The 15999-nt window shown below is 35.3% G+C and overlaps 4 protein-coding genes across 4 annotated transcripts; 3 read left to right on the top strand and 1 right to left on the bottom strand.

Annotated features, from left to right (window-relative positions):
* Positions 1 to 65: 65 nt before the first annotated feature.
* Positions 66 to 2981, bottom strand: LOC146145616 (uncharacterized). The gene is made up of 5 exons (XM_083389753.1): positions 2759 to 2981; positions 2067 to 2237; positions 1825 to 1954; positions 1350 to 1566; positions 66 to 856 (listed from the first exon to the last, which is right to left on the bottom strand). Exons 1-5 carry the CDS (start codon positions 2761 to 2763, stop codon positions 150 to 152), a joined length of 1230 nt encoding a protein of 409 aa, XP_083245879.1. The 5' UTR covers positions 2764 to 2981; the 3' UTR covers positions 66 to 149.
* Positions 2982 to 3419: 438 nt separating this feature from the next.
* On the top strand, positions 3420 to 6778 carry LOC146145615 (ribonuclease kappa-B-like). Its single transcript, XM_083389867.1, has 3 exons — positions 3420 to 4989; positions 5667 to 5755; positions 6263 to 6778. Exons 1-3 carry the CDS (start codon positions 4912 to 4914, stop codon positions 6399 to 6401), a joined length of 306 nt encoding a protein of 101 aa, XP_083245993.1. The 5' UTR covers positions 3420 to 4911; the 3' UTR covers positions 6402 to 6778.
* Positions 6779 to 9935: 3157 nt separating this feature from the next.
* LOC146145614 (uncharacterized) lies at positions 9936 to 11998 on the top strand. The gene has a single exon (XM_083389988.1). It carries the CDS (start codon positions 9936 to 9938, stop codon positions 11697 to 11699), a length of 1764 nt encoding a protein of 587 aa, XP_083246114.1. The 3' UTR covers positions 11700 to 11998.
* Positions 11999 to 14118: 2120 nt separating this feature from the next.
* Positions 14119 to 15617, top strand: LOC146145613 (uncharacterized). Its single transcript, XM_083390315.1, has 2 exons — positions 14119 to 14302; positions 15261 to 15617. The coding sequence occupies exons 1-2, from the start codon at positions 14158 to 14160 to the stop codon at positions 15497 to 15499; spliced, it is 384 nt and encodes a 127-aa protein (XP_083246441.1). The 5' UTR covers positions 14119 to 14157; the 3' UTR covers positions 15500 to 15617.
* The last annotated feature ends 382 nt before the right edge of the window (positions 15618 to 15999 follow it).

The following is a 15999-nucleotide window of genomic DNA, read 5'->3' as shown; positions in this document are numbered from 1 at the left end:
TTTTATTGGGCAGTAAGGTGTATTGCAAACTATAAACCAAAACACACATACATTCAACCTCGTAGCTGGTCTCTCGCACCAACCCAGTTGGTTTTACTTAGTGATAAGAGCTCTCGACCTGTAACAACGCGACAAGGCAAACAATAAAATCATCTTGACCTTGAACGCCTTTGCCTCCTTCGGTCTCTTGTTGGACTCTGTTGGTGTCGCCCAGAACGATCGTAATCACGATCTTTATGCCGTGAGCGTTCAGTGTTATAGTCAATCTTACGCCTTTCGTGCTTATCACGATGTGAAGACTTCCTATGGTGTTCTGGGTGTTTACTCGCAGAATGACTTTCAAAAGTTTCATGTTTGGCGTGTTGTTTATCCCTTTTGTGTGAATGCTTTAACATAATTTCCTCATCTGATGATGTTGAATTTGAGTGTTTGTATTTCCCCTTTGCCTTTTTTGCTTCAGGCTCATCACTAGATGCATAGTGTGTTTGTTTCTTTTTAGATTTCTTAACGTTTTCCCTTGACTTTTGTTTATTTTCTTCTTCATCTGATGATGTTGAACATTGTTTGTTTTTTCTCTTTGGCTGTTTTGCTTCACGCTCATCACTAGATGCATAGTGTATTTGTTTCTTTTTAGATTTCTTAACGTTTTCCCTTGACTTTTGTTTAGTTTCTTCTTCTGAATCCGATTGAGAATTCTTTTTCTTCTGTTTTTTTGAGGGGGGCTCTTCATCAGAACTGGAATATTTCTTATAGGACTTAACTTTAGATTCAGCCTTTTTCTTCTTTTCGCTTGGCGTTTCTTTTAGGAAACTCAGGCCTTTTGTCTTCTTTTCTTTCTTATGCTTCTTTTTCTTTTCTGAAACAAGACACTAAATTTTAAAATCATAATATAAAAAGTGATAACGAAAATCAGTTCCATGTAAGCAAAGTGTTGAAAGAAATAACTATGCTCTCTATTTAGGCCACTGTTCCTCCACCTTTTATGGCTCGATGTACCCCTCAGAAAAATAATCAATATATTATGGCACCTCTATAAGATTTTTCCGTACGTAATTCATTTAGAATGTAACAATAAACAGAACTGGAACAACATCAACTTTACACAACGTAGAAAGTTATAATTGGAGAGTTATAATTGGACTTATTCCACTCTAACCTTACACAAAAAGTTGTAAGAGATAAGCAAAAATAAGATTCACAAAGATTTCCAAATATGTCACAACACCCTTGATGATTACAAATGGCACCTGGTTGAGAACCACTGGTCTACGCCAGAAGTTAGTAGAAAATATGATTAAGCAAAGTATTTAAAAAAGCGACCAGGGTTTTCAATTGAGCACAATCCATACTTTTAACAATTTTCTCCTCTGAAGATGAAATCACGATTTCCTCTTCTTCCACCTTCACTTCAACAACTTCCTCCTCCTCTTCTTTTTCATATTCCTGCATCGTTGTCGGGGCAACACCCCTGTCACGGATCTTCATGGTAACCTCGTCTATTTCTTCATCCTCTTTCGGAACTTTGTAAGCGAGCATGTGATCAACTCTAAGCTGTCTTCCTTTGATCTGTAAACATCAAAGAAAAATACATTTGGATTCAAAGGTTTAAATAATAAAAAAACTGCAACATTTAAATTAAAGTGTTCAACAATCTTAAAAATACACACTGTTAATTCAATAGAAAACTACTTTATTTTGGCATTATTTATCATCAAACTGCTTTAAACTGTGAAATACACTATTCGAAAGTTTATTATCTTTAAATGAATACTTCTTACAAAAGGTCGATGGCAAAACTTCTATTGAAAACTTAAGTTAATTTACTTTTGTCCCATTTAGGTTGTCCACAGCAAGTATTGTACTTCTCTGGTCTTCATAACAAATGAATGCAAATCCTTTTGACTTGCCTGTCTTTTTGTCTCTGATTAAATTGATGTTTACAATTTCTCCATACCTGTAAACAGCAAAAAAATTACTAGCAATGTTATTCTCATTATAATATAAAACAACTATTTAAGCCAACTTTACTAAAAATTGTTACAATATGTGTTTTGAAAGTAACTCACTGTGAAAATACACAAATGACATCGCCCTCCGTAAGGTCATAGGGCATACTTCCAACATAGACCCATGCGCTGTCCCTGTATTGGTGATGCCATGAAGACTTTGTACCAATCACACCCATGCGCAGTTCCTTGTCATTTAAGTCATTGATCAGACGGATTTTTGTCAGGCCACTATGGAAACACAGGGTTACTAGTTACTACATTTATAAAATCGGCAGTAATAATCAAATGTTTTGCACATGCATAACTATTAAAGTCCATCTTATTGTGTTGTAATATATCTCTGGACATTATAAATGGCTTATCGCAATTCTATGAAAACCTCGTTTTTTCTTATCAGGCATATGAATTGCAATGAAGGTAAGATAACGTTGTCCACAAAACCAATTAATATAAAGCATACCAATATTTGTCTAGAATTCTACCACAACGCACATCATTTGGGTTAGGGTGGGGGTTAATATTTGGGTTAGGATGGGTCCAGTATTCTTATTAAACAATGACTTTAATAATACTTGACCCACCCGCACCCAAACGCTAACTGGCACCCTTACCCAAATATTGTGGGTGGATTTATTAACTGTGGTAGGTTTCTTTGGTAAACGCTTCTGAATAAAAGTTTATAATTTTCCTTGTGTTAAGGCAGTTCATAGCGTCAAATATTTAATATAGCTTTAGGGAATGGAACTTACTTCATTGTGTTGTTATTGTAATCTTTCCGGCAGTCACATCAGCACTCAGCTGGTTTAAAATATTGTATGAAAAGTAAACAAGTTCAACGCATGGATCTTACGGTCTTGCTGAAGTTTTACTACATACATGACGTCAGATGATTTAAAAAAAACACATCAAAATACCGAATACCACATTTTAAACTTTTATGGTTAACTTTAAATTTTTGTAAGTTTGGAATTAAATAAATAACTCGCATTTTTTTGACCCATTTCTTAGCAATTTTAAACAACAAAAAACGTTTGCAATACACAAACGAAAAACTTTGGCTCAAAAGAATAAAACTTAAGAGATTTTTACCACAATAAAATGAAAGGTGGTTTCCTATTTGTGTTACAACACAATAAATGATATAGCTATTGATAAAAAAATATTACACTAAATTTATTTATATATCTTTAAAGAAATGTTACTTAACTTTAATATTTTTGTCGTTTAAAACAGCTTTTTTGAGTTGATTGGGTACAGGATACCATATTAAATATTTTATCCCATGACAGTCACGTGACGAAATTTCGAGTGTTCGGATTTTTATGTACAAAGTTAAGAAGCTTTTGTTATGATTTTGTTTACTTGTAGAATTTAAAAAGCTTTACAATTATCAAAACTAGCAAACTTTGTAATATAAAGTCCACTGTTTTGGTTGTTTTTTTACCCGTTAACTATGAATGAAAAACCGTGTTTACGTTCGTACCATAATTTTAAGCAGCTTAGTAGTATATACGCGTCAGCTGTTGTTATAGCCGAACAGTCAAAATTATGAGCTTTGGTTTATGTATAAACAGGTTCAACTTATAAAACATTTGATAGTTGCACCAAATACATATAAACTGAATAATAATTAGAAGTTTAGTCCAAGGTAGTTAAAATTAAATAAAACTTTTATTGTTAGTTGTCTTCCTAGCTAACATTGCTATGCTGATTGACATTTTGCATATTTATTTAAGTTATTTTTATTTTGTAATATGTGTGTAAAAGTGATGGTGATACATTACTTCTAATTAGCAACTATTGAAAATATGGTAGTGCACTGCACCAGTGATTTTTTCAACTAATCCTGCACTAAAAAAAATGAATATGTATTTGATTATCCTATTTGTTATTGCACTTTTGTATAGTTGCCTGGCCACCCTGATTTCTTCGGCCATGTACCTGTATGATCTTGATTGGAAAGTCTGAATTTAACATAACTTAGTTCATTAAAATATATTGTGAATAGGATTCCAAATGCAATTATAGGAAAGTTATACCTCTATATTCGTAGTTTCTTAAATTGAAAACAAAACAATAATAATAAGAAAGTTAAACATTATTATTTTTAATCTTTAATTATAATGTAAATCTTGATGCCAAAACATTAACTAATTAGTTAAATGCAACATATAACTGACATCATACATAACCTTATTATATTACTATTGGTCACTTATAGGTAGAAAACAAAGGTCTTTAAACAAAATTTTTGCTTAACTATAGATCTACAAAACAGCACTAAATATTAACCAAAGTTTATTTGAAGGGCAGTGTGCATTTTCCTTCAGAAACCAACTCGTACAATTGATGGACATGTTTTTATTATATATATTTAATCCGAAAAAATGTCCAGTTAACCTGTGGAAGTATCAAATAGAATTTACTTTTAAAATAGAATATTTCCCAAATTTTCCAGTCCAAAACACAATCAAGGCATTCTTATGACCTTACTTTTGTCGATGCACAGATCTCATCATTCTTTTAAAAATAGTCAATTAAATTACAATTTGGATTTGAACATTTCATAATCCCATTTTATATGATTGTCAACTTGAAAAATCACTAAAAAGGATATTTTTGACAAGCAATTCTTATTGAGGTTTTTAAAGTTAAGTACAACTAATTTACACAACTACAAAACACCATGACATATGAAATTACATTTAAAGATTACCTCACCTGCAGCATGTAAAAAAATATAACATGTTTTGTATAGCTAATTGTGGCATACCTGCAATATGCTTTTTAATGCAGTGCAATGTGATTTCCCGGCACGCTTTATATTTTGGAAAAATAGTATGTTAAAATTGTGTTGTTAATTTTAGCGCTGTTGTAGGTGTAACATCATATCAATTTCAAAATGGCGAAGGGAAAGTTAATTGGTATGAAATGTGCAAAATGCTGTTTAATTACAAGCGTTTGGGGAATTATTATGCTGGTAAGTGTAACAAGCAAGCAAAGGTTTGCTTTACTTATTATTTTCTACATACTGGACACAGATTCTGCATAAAATTTAAATTATATGATAATTTAGGCTAGGGTTGTCCAACCTGCGGCCCGCCTGATATTTACGTGTGGCCCAGCACTTATTCTAACTTTCAGTAGTCTTTATTAAAAACAATTGTTTCGACTATCATCAAAACGTATAGAATGCGCAGTATTTGATGTAGGCCTAATCTTATGTATTTCTGAGACTATAATTGAGTCTAATGTTGCATTTCAACATCCATCGAATACTTTGTGCATCCATCATTGCTAGCAAGATGTGTGTTTTTGCGGACCGTTTTAAGAAAGTATATCAGCCCAAACATGTAAAATCTCAAATTTTCGAGCTTCGCCATAATAAAAAAAATAAGGTCAAGATCACTTGCAAATTTGCGCACAACTTCACTCTTGAAGAGCAGGTGTTTATAGGTTAAGTTGTTTCATGACGTCACGATATGACGTTACCCCTTTAATTTGAGAGGTTTTGTGGCCTATCGAAATTTTTAAAGTGGCAATGCGGCCCATTCTTGGACATCCCTTAGGTTGGACATCCCTTATTTAGGCAATGTTGCAGTACAACATTAGCTGCCTCTTACTTTATACAATTTTTTTCTAATGTTTACTTTTTAGTGCTTAATGGGTGGAGCCTACTACCTCTACAGTCCCGCGTTGTACGATGATCTTCCTGTTAACTACAAAAAATTTGATCTAATCAGCAAGTAAGCATTTTATGTTTTCTTGGAACTGTACATCTCATTGTGTTATATAAATTTATGTCTTCCAAGATTGTTCCCGAATTGTTTTTTTGCATAGAATTAATTGTCCTATGGGCTTTTGTGGTTGAAAGATACTTGTTATTAGGACGATTTAACTAATTGTGCCTAGTATAAGATACCTGTTTTTTTGCAACTTGCACAACATTGACCATTTTACCAAGAGGGTTTTATTGACCCTTTTGGCATAGCCTGTGGAACTCCTCTCCACTACAGTATAATATTTTTAGAATGCAGCCTTGAAAATGTTTGGAATCCAATATCTAACCAACTAAAACTGGTTACTGTATTAAAAGTATTAATATTTTAATATCAACATATGTGAAAGTATAATATAAAAAAGTGGTCTACTACGCTTAGTCCATATTGCTATTGACATGAATGCAATGGAGTTTAGGATGTTCTTCTAATATTGTCATCGGTTTATGATGTATTTTTTGTTCTGTTTTTCAGCCGAACGTTTATTCTCGAACTCTACAGAGAAAACGGACAGAATTGCTTTATTGCCGCCGGGATTTATGTTTTTGTTTTAGCTTTCAGTTTATGGCAGTATTTTGTAAATAAATCACTGCAAGCATACACCGTTCGATGATCAGTCAATAGTTTTATGCTATCTTGCATAAAAGTTAGACTCTCCAACTTTCTACATTCATTGATACAATACTTTTTTTCTTTGTACCTTCAGACAACTAATTATGAAAGCATGAAATTCTAACCAATCAAAAACATCTGTGACAGTGCATTTTAAGTAATTTATTTAGTTTTTTTGTAAGTTTTATTTGAAAATCTATATAAATGTTCATTGTAACTGTTTTTGTTATGTGATGTGCAATGTCAGTAAGTCAGCGCTATTCCGCAGTGCGCAAAAAAGGAAACAATTTTCCATACAACAATGAAATACATAACCCAGTAATTCATTTAACATGCCCTTTTGAAATAAAATATGTTGGGTGTGGTTGTGCAGTTTTACTTGCGTGGTTGTGATTTTATATGAATCATTTTGATTTAAACCATGAATAGGTAAACTTTGGTATTTCATGGTATGCTTCAGGGCTGCGGAGTCGGTTAAAAACAACCAGAGTCCGACTCCGGCCAATAAAACACACCCGAGTCCAGCTCCGACTCTACAGCCTGTATTTTACCCATTAAGGTGGATTTTCTGCAATCCACTCATATTGGTGTCATAATTGATCCACCCGCATTACATGGTTTAAAAATATTTCACCATTTGCTATTACACTTTTACAACTTACATTTTGCCGCCTTAACAGTTAAAAAAATTGATACTGCGCATGCGCACGTCGGACTCTGTACTCGGGTAGTTTTACGCGGTCTTACTCGAGTCCCGAGTCCGACTCCGGCAAAACAAACAGTCCCGAGTCCGACTCCGCAGCCCTGGTATGCTTAGACTTATTGCGGGCGAATCTAAAACACAGCAAAAATACACAATTTATTCGTTGCGACCAAACAAAGGTTGACTATTAGTCCTTAAGTTAATCGTAAGGCCAGAAAATGTCAAACCAGTTGGTTACCTGAAAAAATAAATGCAATTTGTGATAAGTAGGTTATTTAAGTTATAATTTTCGGATTAGATCATATACCTGATAGCAACTGGTATTATCAGGATTCGTCCGATACCAATTGATTTGTGCATTCGTACCATGTTTTGCAATCCAACGTGAAATTCTCCTTTGAAAGGTACATTACTGAGAGAAATTGCGTTTAAAATCGATGATACGTAGACTTTGGACAGCCCTATCCCTATTTTTTTACGCGCAAATTGTTTCCAATAAACTGAGCCTTCCACTTGGTTAGGGGGTAGCCAACATGTCGCGGTCGATCGCCGCATTTCAACAGCTTGATCGCGTCGAATATGCGTTACACAAGAGGAACATTACAATGACCAATTGTTGCCTGGACAAGCCTAATAAAGCGTTTGACGTAACAAATTACACTCTATCGCTGGCTTTGAATCCAATTAACGCTCAAAATGTTTAGTAAGTGTTCTTGTGACGTTTTTACGGACCAGCCCTAGGCTGCATGAACTACTGCCCAACAATTACGACAGACTCAAAATAATATACCGGTACCGGGTAATTTTGGAACTAAGTTATTACCGAAATTAGTTGGCCCTAACAGGATTCTTGTGCAAGCAGGTTTGCTTCACAAACAAAACTAAAAATGTAAACCACCAATATGAAATGGTGGGCTAATCTAAAAATAAGTCCAGGACTAATCTAAAATACGACCTCTACACACGAGGCTTTCTGTAAAAAATGCACCTTTTAAATTAAGTGCCTTGAGGCTCTTCCAGCGGTTGCGCAAGCTTTTGCCAAAGCCAACACAGTACAACCATGCACTGTGAAACAGAAAAATAATGGTTCTTGTCTTTTATATGTAACCCCCTTAATGCAAAACAAAACCATGCTTCATTTGGGTAAAATATTCTGTTCCAACCAGGGCGTCGAACCGTTTGACTTTTTCGGTTCAGGTTCGGTTCGGATTCGACGATTTTTTCGGAATCCGGTTCAGTTCCGGTTTCGGTTTTGAGCAATTTAAAACGTCCGGTTCAGCTCCGGTTCGACTAAATGTATTTTTAAAACCGGTTCATAAAGTTCCAGTTCATGGGTCAATAGTTACGTGACGCAAACAAGCAGCTCAGTATTGAAATACCAGAAAAAAAAAAAAAACAACGTTTTAGTTAAACAGTTTTCTTTTTTTTCGTAAAATTTTTAACATGGAATACCTTGAATCTGTTAAATAGAACTTGTGACGTCATGCTGGAATAAACCACTTTTGTTGACAGGTTCGGTTAAGGTTCAGGTTTTTTTTAAATATTCGGTTCAGTTCCGGTTCGGCTCCCTAAAATCTTACAAAAAGCGGTTGAGGTTCGGGCAAATTTGGCCCAAAACCGGTTCAAGTTCCGGTTCGACTCTCTGGTTTCAACGAACTTTCGGAAATTAGCCGGTCGTCATTATACCACAATATATTGTGTGTGTATATACATATATATATTAAAATATCATTAGGTTGACATTTCAGTTTAAGGTTTATTTTCTAAATTCTTGAGAATGTTTTCGGTCACCATTTACCACCCGACCCAAACAAAAAAAATGTAGAAGAATCAGCTGCATTCGACCATGACCAATTCGCGTACTTTTAATTTTTGGAAAATTGTTTCAAAAATACAAAAACGATTTTGCTAACATTTTTGTAGGTTTTTATTTGTTTGTAAACTTGTAGTTATGTGATTTATATCATGCTGTTAAGGTAGTACTTTGCACCCTTCTTGTCCGCAATAGGTTAGTAATTTTGTAATTCTACCTTTCAAACCTCTTGATGTTGATTGTACTTAACTGAGCTGCGACCAAAAACGGCGCTGGTCTAGAATCCTATACCACTGAGTTCAAACAATTATTTAAGCAACGCACAACATTTGGGTTACGGTGCTGGTTAAGGTTTGTTTTGTGTTGGTCAAATAATATTGGTTATAAATATAATGCTTCACCCACCCAAATCCTAACCTAACCCAAATATTGTAGGATTGTAGTCCAGCACCAAAAAACATCTTAAAGACCAAATTTTGGCGCTGGTCTAGAATCCTACCACCTTTTTTAAAAGCAACGAAACTAGTTGTCAAATATAAAATTGCAAAGAACGAATAAATATGGCGTCATAAATATAATAATAGTAATACTAGACCCAGTCCCACCCTAACCCAAACAATATTGGCAATAGAAACCCTCGAAACTCTGTAGGATTCTAGACCAGTCCTCTTATTTATTTTGATTTAACATTGTAATACAGTATGTTACACAATATTTTGAGATTGTAGTAAAATAAGTTAAATTTTATACCAAACCAAGGGAGTTGAACCGAATACAGGGAGTTGAACCGAAACTTTATGAAATGATTTGCAGGTTTTGAAAATAAATTTAGCTGAACCGGAAATTTTAAAATGCTTCGAAAAGGAACTGAACTGGATTCCTAAAAATCCTTTAACCCAAATGGTACCTGAACCGGAAAATTCAAACGGTTTAGACTCCCTGCATAAATAAGATTTATAGAAATATGTAATAATAATTTGCCGGATTATTAAAATACTTCTATTTTGATCAGGATTTCAATGGCTAAAAAAATGATTTGTATTGATAAACCAACACATTACAATAATCAACTTTTTTTTAACTTGGATGCTTCTGACAATTCAAATTATGGACATCATAACAGAAACCCTGGTGTAATTGTCATTGAGAAGGTTTCATCACAAAAATCCAAACAGTTAAAACCACATAATCCTTTCAGCGGTGTTCCTATGAAAAATGACAAGCTCTCACTTGCAATAAAACTTGCCAAACTAGATGTAAGTAATACCAGAATTGAGCAAGAGTCAAACCGCAATAGAGAGCTCTATGGGGATCAGAAATCTGAAATCTCAACTAGTAATGTAAGATATGAAGCTGTATTTGTACCTCCACAAAAGAAACAAGGTGTTCCAAGAGGAAAACAGGATAAAAAGTTAAACCACCCTGTTGTAAAACATAAAAAGCATATTCAGTTTAAAGACCCCCCTACATTTGAGGACCACATTCGCGGTATTGTGGAAAACAGAGATCAAAGGCCAAGACACTCTGCTCATTTAAAAGATGCAGCCACGACAACTGCTGATATATTTGAGGAAGTACGAAGCTATGCAAGCCAAAGCGAATTTCAGAACTTTGCCCACAAACTGCAAGACGTTGTTAAAAAGGAAAAGCTGCGAAGTAGAAGAAACAAGAAACCCCCCAAAAAGAGTGGATTTTTGTCATTGCACCGTTCCCCAACAAAGAGCAGACCTAGGCCTTTTGCCTCAAGAAATGTTTCAATTGTCAAATCAAAACATCCTGACTTTAGCATAACATCTTATGAACCCTCTCCTTCCCCACTTGTAAGACCAGAATTTAACAATCAGCAATCGCATTTGGAGCACACTCCTCCAGTAAAACTACACCGGAACCAAAAATTCACTTCCACCAGTTCACCAATACTTGCACCAAGAATTAAAACTCCAAAGACGCACCATTACCGAAATGAAAAAAAGTTACCAAAGTCTTCAAAACAAGAGTTACAGAGCAATTTGTCAACACCATGCAAAGAAAGGAAGAGCAAAAAAGGTGTTGTCAACTCACTGTTCGACGATATTGTACAAGACACAGCAGAAAGGCTTCAAGATATGCAGTCAGATTTAAATTTGCACGAAGCAGCGCAAGATGCAAACAACGCTGGCACATATGAGACTGTTTATCAACGACTACAAGACATTGAAAATGAAGAGAATGAAATTCGTGCAAGGTGGAGTAAAATTCACTATGATGACATTGACCTACCCAAGCAAAAAGGAAGTGTGCGATTTCAAGAAACTGCAGAACCCATTACAATGAACATGGGGAGCAGATGTAGTAGTAAGCCTTCGCAACATCCTAAAGAAGCTTATCAATTTGCCCTGAATAAAAAATCAAACTCTCTAAAACAAACCTTAGGCCATCAACAAGATCCATGTCATAGTGAAAAATCTACAACTCGCTTATTGATCCGAACAGAGTTAGCACTCAGTAATGCCACAATAAGCAATATTTTGTTGCATAAAGAGGAAAGAAACGATTATCTGCGAAAATCCTTCCATGCTCCAAAGGGAAAATTTAATCCTTGGAATATTGTGGAGGAACTGTCAAATGACATAATGAAGGAAATATTGTCTTCTGTATGTAGTGAGGTTGATAATATCTGTGATGGATTTGTAAACGAAGTATTTGAAGGGGAATTTGCAGCCCCAAATCAGTCCAGTTTGCAATCTTTATTGGAACAATCTTCTGTGAATCACAGCGATTCTCTAAGCAGTAGTTATAAATAGTTGGCATTTGTTGAAACACACACGTGTATAAACAAACGCTTGTGTGCCCATGCTGAGTGCAACTTTTTATAGATGCAAGAAAAACATAAATTATGATAAACTATTGGTAATACGTAATTAAACATCTGTAGGACCTACTCGGTTTTAAAAATTGTCTAGGTAGATTTTCAATACTATACTTCAATAAATGGATTTTTTATGGTAAACTAGCAATAGATTTTTATCTTTTTTATTGTTGAATATTTCTTCATTGTAGATCGTATTTATTTTTTAATATAATCGCGTTTTCTATTGCTGGGATATTAAATAACGTGAATTGCCTATAACTTCTGTTCTATTAGGAAAGAAATGAAATTACTGCAGTACACTTTAAATTGCACGTTTGTAAACAACATCATTGTCCAGTAGGTTGCAGCAACCTATTATGATATAAATTACTGCTCCGCACGTAGATTGCGGTCTCAAGGTTAGAGATCAATTTGCTGTTCTTTGTATTATGAGATAAGAGGTTTTATGGCATGAATGCCAAGTTTTATTAGGTATCGAATCGGATGTTCAGGCAAAAGTAAACATATTGAAATATGTAGGTCGTTAGGGAATTATACAAAACCGTGACACCACAACTATTAGCTGCATAATAGTACATACGAAAACACAAACTATCAAAGCCCGACCCGCCAGCCTTACGATTATCTTGGTCGGAAATCCAAATATTTTCGTATAGGCCTACAATTAAAAACTACATGTACCGGTATTTATTTCGTGTGATACCACTTTTATCCGTAGTACTATGGATATCAGACGAAATGCATGTAACTTTATAGGCCTATTAAGTCGACCAGGAACGCGACAACATAGGCTCCCTAACCTTTGTAAAACAGTGGAGAGAGTTGGTAATGGGCCGTTTTGGATTTCTGGAAATTAAAGCTCTTCGAAGCCATTTTGAACTACGACTATTCAGTGGATCTCTTCAAAAAAGAGACATTTGTACATTTCGTTGTTTCTAATTTTGGTGCTTCTAAAATCCATTTCTAAATTCGCAGAAAACGGCCGACAGAATATTTGTACCTATTTTGATGAAGGTTATCTAATTCTAAAAGGCAGACGTGAGCAAAACAATCCGAGCTCCGGCTAATGTTTGGAAACAATAAGCACAAACAGATATCCTATTGTTACGACGTATCGCGTTACAAATCTCATATTGCAGGCGCCGAGCGCATATTCAGAGCAACGCAAGCAAGAACAAATTAGAGATACGTGGTTTTCAAACCAAATGTAGTTTACAGACGAGTAAAGTCAATAGTGTAGGTAGGCTACATTTTTAACAGCATTATTGGCTCCTCAGCTAAGTTACTGTTTGATAATGTCTCAAACGGAATGTTTGCCATCGAAAGCTGTTTAATTTTGATTATATCAAAGTATACTGTTTTCTTTTAAAGGTGCAATAAGTCTTTAACTTTAAGTACAAACATAGGCTATAACGAAAAACTAAGATTAGTATGATTAAATGTTTGAAAAGGCCTAAAAGCATTATGGTATTTAAAAGCTGTCTAAATTCAATATAGGCCTACTCACACCATCTTAACTTTTTTTCGCGGCGACCTTAAACATTAAACGTTGGTATACAACAGAAGCTTTGGCGACCAAATTCTATTTACATCTCTTTGACATCCTAAAGTGAACAAAACGCAAAGAAGATAAATTCGAATTTTATTAAAATAAGTTATGTCTTTATATGACTATAGACATTTTCTGAATTTTTTTGAGAAATTTTGCACAGAACCACTCCTAATAAATCTAACCATGTAATTAACTACTACGGTCGGTAACCCAATTAAATTAAACGGCCACATATTTTTAAAGACTGTTAAAGACCGATACTAGTTGCTAATACATAAGGGTATGCACAAATATAGAAACACGTCTAAAAGTTCAAGAAAGGTACCCATTTAATAATCAAGTAACAACCGCCTAACTTTTTTTCAGATATCATATTTGGTGTTCCGCTTTTTGACATGATAATAACACAAACTAACATTTAAAAAATTCTTTAGTTTCAAATTTTTTAAAACTTGAGCCTAGTTTTGCATCGGACAAACGTTTCTGTTAATAAAGTATTAATAACGTTATATCGAAACCAGTTGAAAAAAATTCCGCGGGCTTAGAAGAATTTACCAGGGTAGCCGGATCTGTCCCGCGGGTCGTAGTTTGACGACTTCTGGCCTAGACTCCTACAGGCAGTCATGGTATTATACCGGTTCGCTTAAAAGTAAAGAAATTTGAAGAACCGGTCCCTGGCCAACTTTCCATAGAGACCTAATTATCCTTATACAATACGTTGGTTGATTTTAACCAGATATGCTAACCGACATCCAGTGAGCCTATATAGTTTTTAATTCACCAATACTTTAATAGGTTATATGCGTATATGTGATAGGAATAGCACTGACAGCAAAAAATGAGCAGCAAAGTGGCATCGACTCGAGTCATGAGCGCGGCTTCTTCGCGCACTAGTGGCAGCTCCGGATCGGTTGACACTGCCACTAAATGCTACAGTCACCCGTCACACATCATGCCAACCGGCAGAAGGATGCTTTACACAGGTTAGATCGAACGCATATTTTTGACGTTTGGCCTATTTTTTCGCAGGTCAGGCCCCCAGAATTCGATATGATCAAGTGTCACAACATTAGGCAGGGTGAAAAATTATACCACAACGTGGGCAAAACTTTCACTTTTTAAGAGATATGAAAATGCAGGATGGTCCCTGCTGCATTAATTTGTGTTCAATTGAAAAAAAATGTTTGGCTCTTGCTGCAGCAAGTTTCCCATAACTGCAGTTTCGTTTCGCGGCCCTTGTGCCACTTTCACTGGGCTTCGGACTAATTTTTAATATTTCACCTTTATCATGTAGTTGTGGGCCGAGTAATAGCCGTACATTTATTGTACAGTGTTATAAAATTGGCGTGGCTAATAGTGTTTATTTATTTTTACGAACATTGAATGGTTTAATTAAACTATTGCCTTTGGTCTGAGACTGTGGCATATAATCGAATAATAGGTTTTGCTAACTGGGGAGTAGGGACTCGACAGGGGTCTTAATTTGGCCGAATTCCGACTTGTGTCTGCTCTGTAACAAGGGCGGAATCAAAAATTTCGGGGGGAAGCCATCGACAAAAATCAGGTTGACGTCACAAAGTTACCTCAAAACGTTAAGTAACATGTGACGACATAAAACTACGACAAAACTAGATGTAATTTTTATACAAAAAAAAAACACTTACGAGCAGCGTGAAAAAATTGCTTTGTATAGTTTAAGTGTGGCCTAACTTTCATTTTTCAGGGTGCGATAAAACGCACGCACCTTCGAGTTTAACCAGTTTCATCAAAATGAGCTATAACATACAAGAAACATAATTTAGATTAGAGAAAATCGAAAAAAAATCTAATTTACGTATAGTTAAAAATGTTGTATTTTCTTTTTGCGGTTATCCTCACAAGAGTAAAAGCTTCACTAAGGTAAACACAAAAAACAACGCGAACATCGAACTATACTTCCAGGTCCGGACCAAACCGACTTGTTCCAGCGTGTTAACGTCTCCGACCAGGGCCAGTACATCGGCCACACTGCCCTTTCGCAAGAGGTTACGAGCGGAGCCGGGTACCTGTACACTACCTACAAGAAGCCGGCCACTTTTTACCGGATGCGACACGAAAGGCCGGGCGAAATGGGCTGGAACGTACCGAAGTTGCTCAGGCACTCAGTTTTGCCAGTGAAAATCGAACCGGGGAGGCGATAGCGGATGGTTTTCGATGTTTTGTTAAGCCCTTATAACGTCTCCACTTTTTGTTGTGTGCGAATTTCTGATTTCTTGAATATTGCAAAGAGTCGTTGTGTTTTAAACATTTGACGGAAGAGCGACCACTGGAGTGAATGTCAGAATACCAGACGCTTTGATTGTCTGTATAGAAATCATGCCTTTAGGCATTTATTTTGCCACGTTTAAAGGCTGATAAAATACATTGAATAACCCACTAAAATTGAATGTTGAAACCGATCATAACGAACTAAGAAAACCAAAATATAAAATACCAAACTTTGCCAACAAAAACATTATTTACCTATAGCAGGGTCACCAAGCTACGGCACACCTGTTTAATTCTTCCAGTCTGCAACATATTTACGTAATTATTCCACACTACTCATTACTACTTTATTAAAGGAAATGTTTGTCGGAGACCAACTAAGCTAAATTTTGATAAACTTTTTGAACTAACCCACAGTTCGTTACGCCCACTA

The sequence above is a fragment of the Ascidiella aspersa genome, chromosome 5 (genome assembly GCF_963924565.1).
Source record: "Ascidiella aspersa chromosome 5, kaAscAspe10.2, whole genome shotgun sequence".
NCBI classification, from domain to species: Eukaryota; Metazoa; Chordata; class Ascidiacea; order Phlebobranchia; family Ascidiidae; genus Ascidiella; species Ascidiella aspersa.
Note: the sequence above shows the minus strand (reverse complement) of the source record. Positions and strands in the feature narration are given on the sequence as shown.

Bases quoted from the DNA above. Each gene is read 5' to 3' on its own strand.
- LOC146145616 (XM_083389753.1), bottom strand. The intron at 1,955-2,066 runs GTGAGTTACTTT...TGCTGTTTACAG, and splicing joins GTCATTTGTGTATTTTCACA to GTATGGAGAAATTGTAAACA. The intron at 1,567-1,824 runs GTAAATTAACTT...TGATGTTTACAG, and splicing joins ACAACCTAAATGGGACAAAA to ATCAAAGGAAGACAGCTTAG.
- LOC146145613 (XM_083390315.1), top strand. From the start codon at position 14,158: ATGAGCAGCAAAGTGGCATCGACTCGAGTCATGAGCGCGGCTTCTTCG. The intron at 14,303-15,260 runs GTTAGATCGAAC...CTATACTTCCAG, and splicing joins CAGAAGGATGCTTTACACAG to GTCCGGACCAAACCGACTTG.
- LOC146145615 (XM_083389867.1), top strand. From the start codon at position 4,912: ATGGCGAAGGGAAAGTTAATTGGTATGAAATGTGCAAAATGCTGTTTA. The intron at 4,990-5,666 runs GTAAGTGTAACA...TTTACTTTTTAG, and splicing joins TTTGGGGAATTATTATGCTG to TGCTTAATGGGTGGAGCCTA. The intron at 5,756-6,262 runs GTAAGCATTTTA...TCTGTTTTTCAG, and splicing joins AAATTTGATCTAATCAGCAA to CCGAACGTTTATTCTCGAAC.
- LOC146145614 (XM_083389988.1), top strand. From the start codon at position 9,936: ATGGCTAAAAAAATGATTTGTATTGATAAACCAACACATTACAATAAT.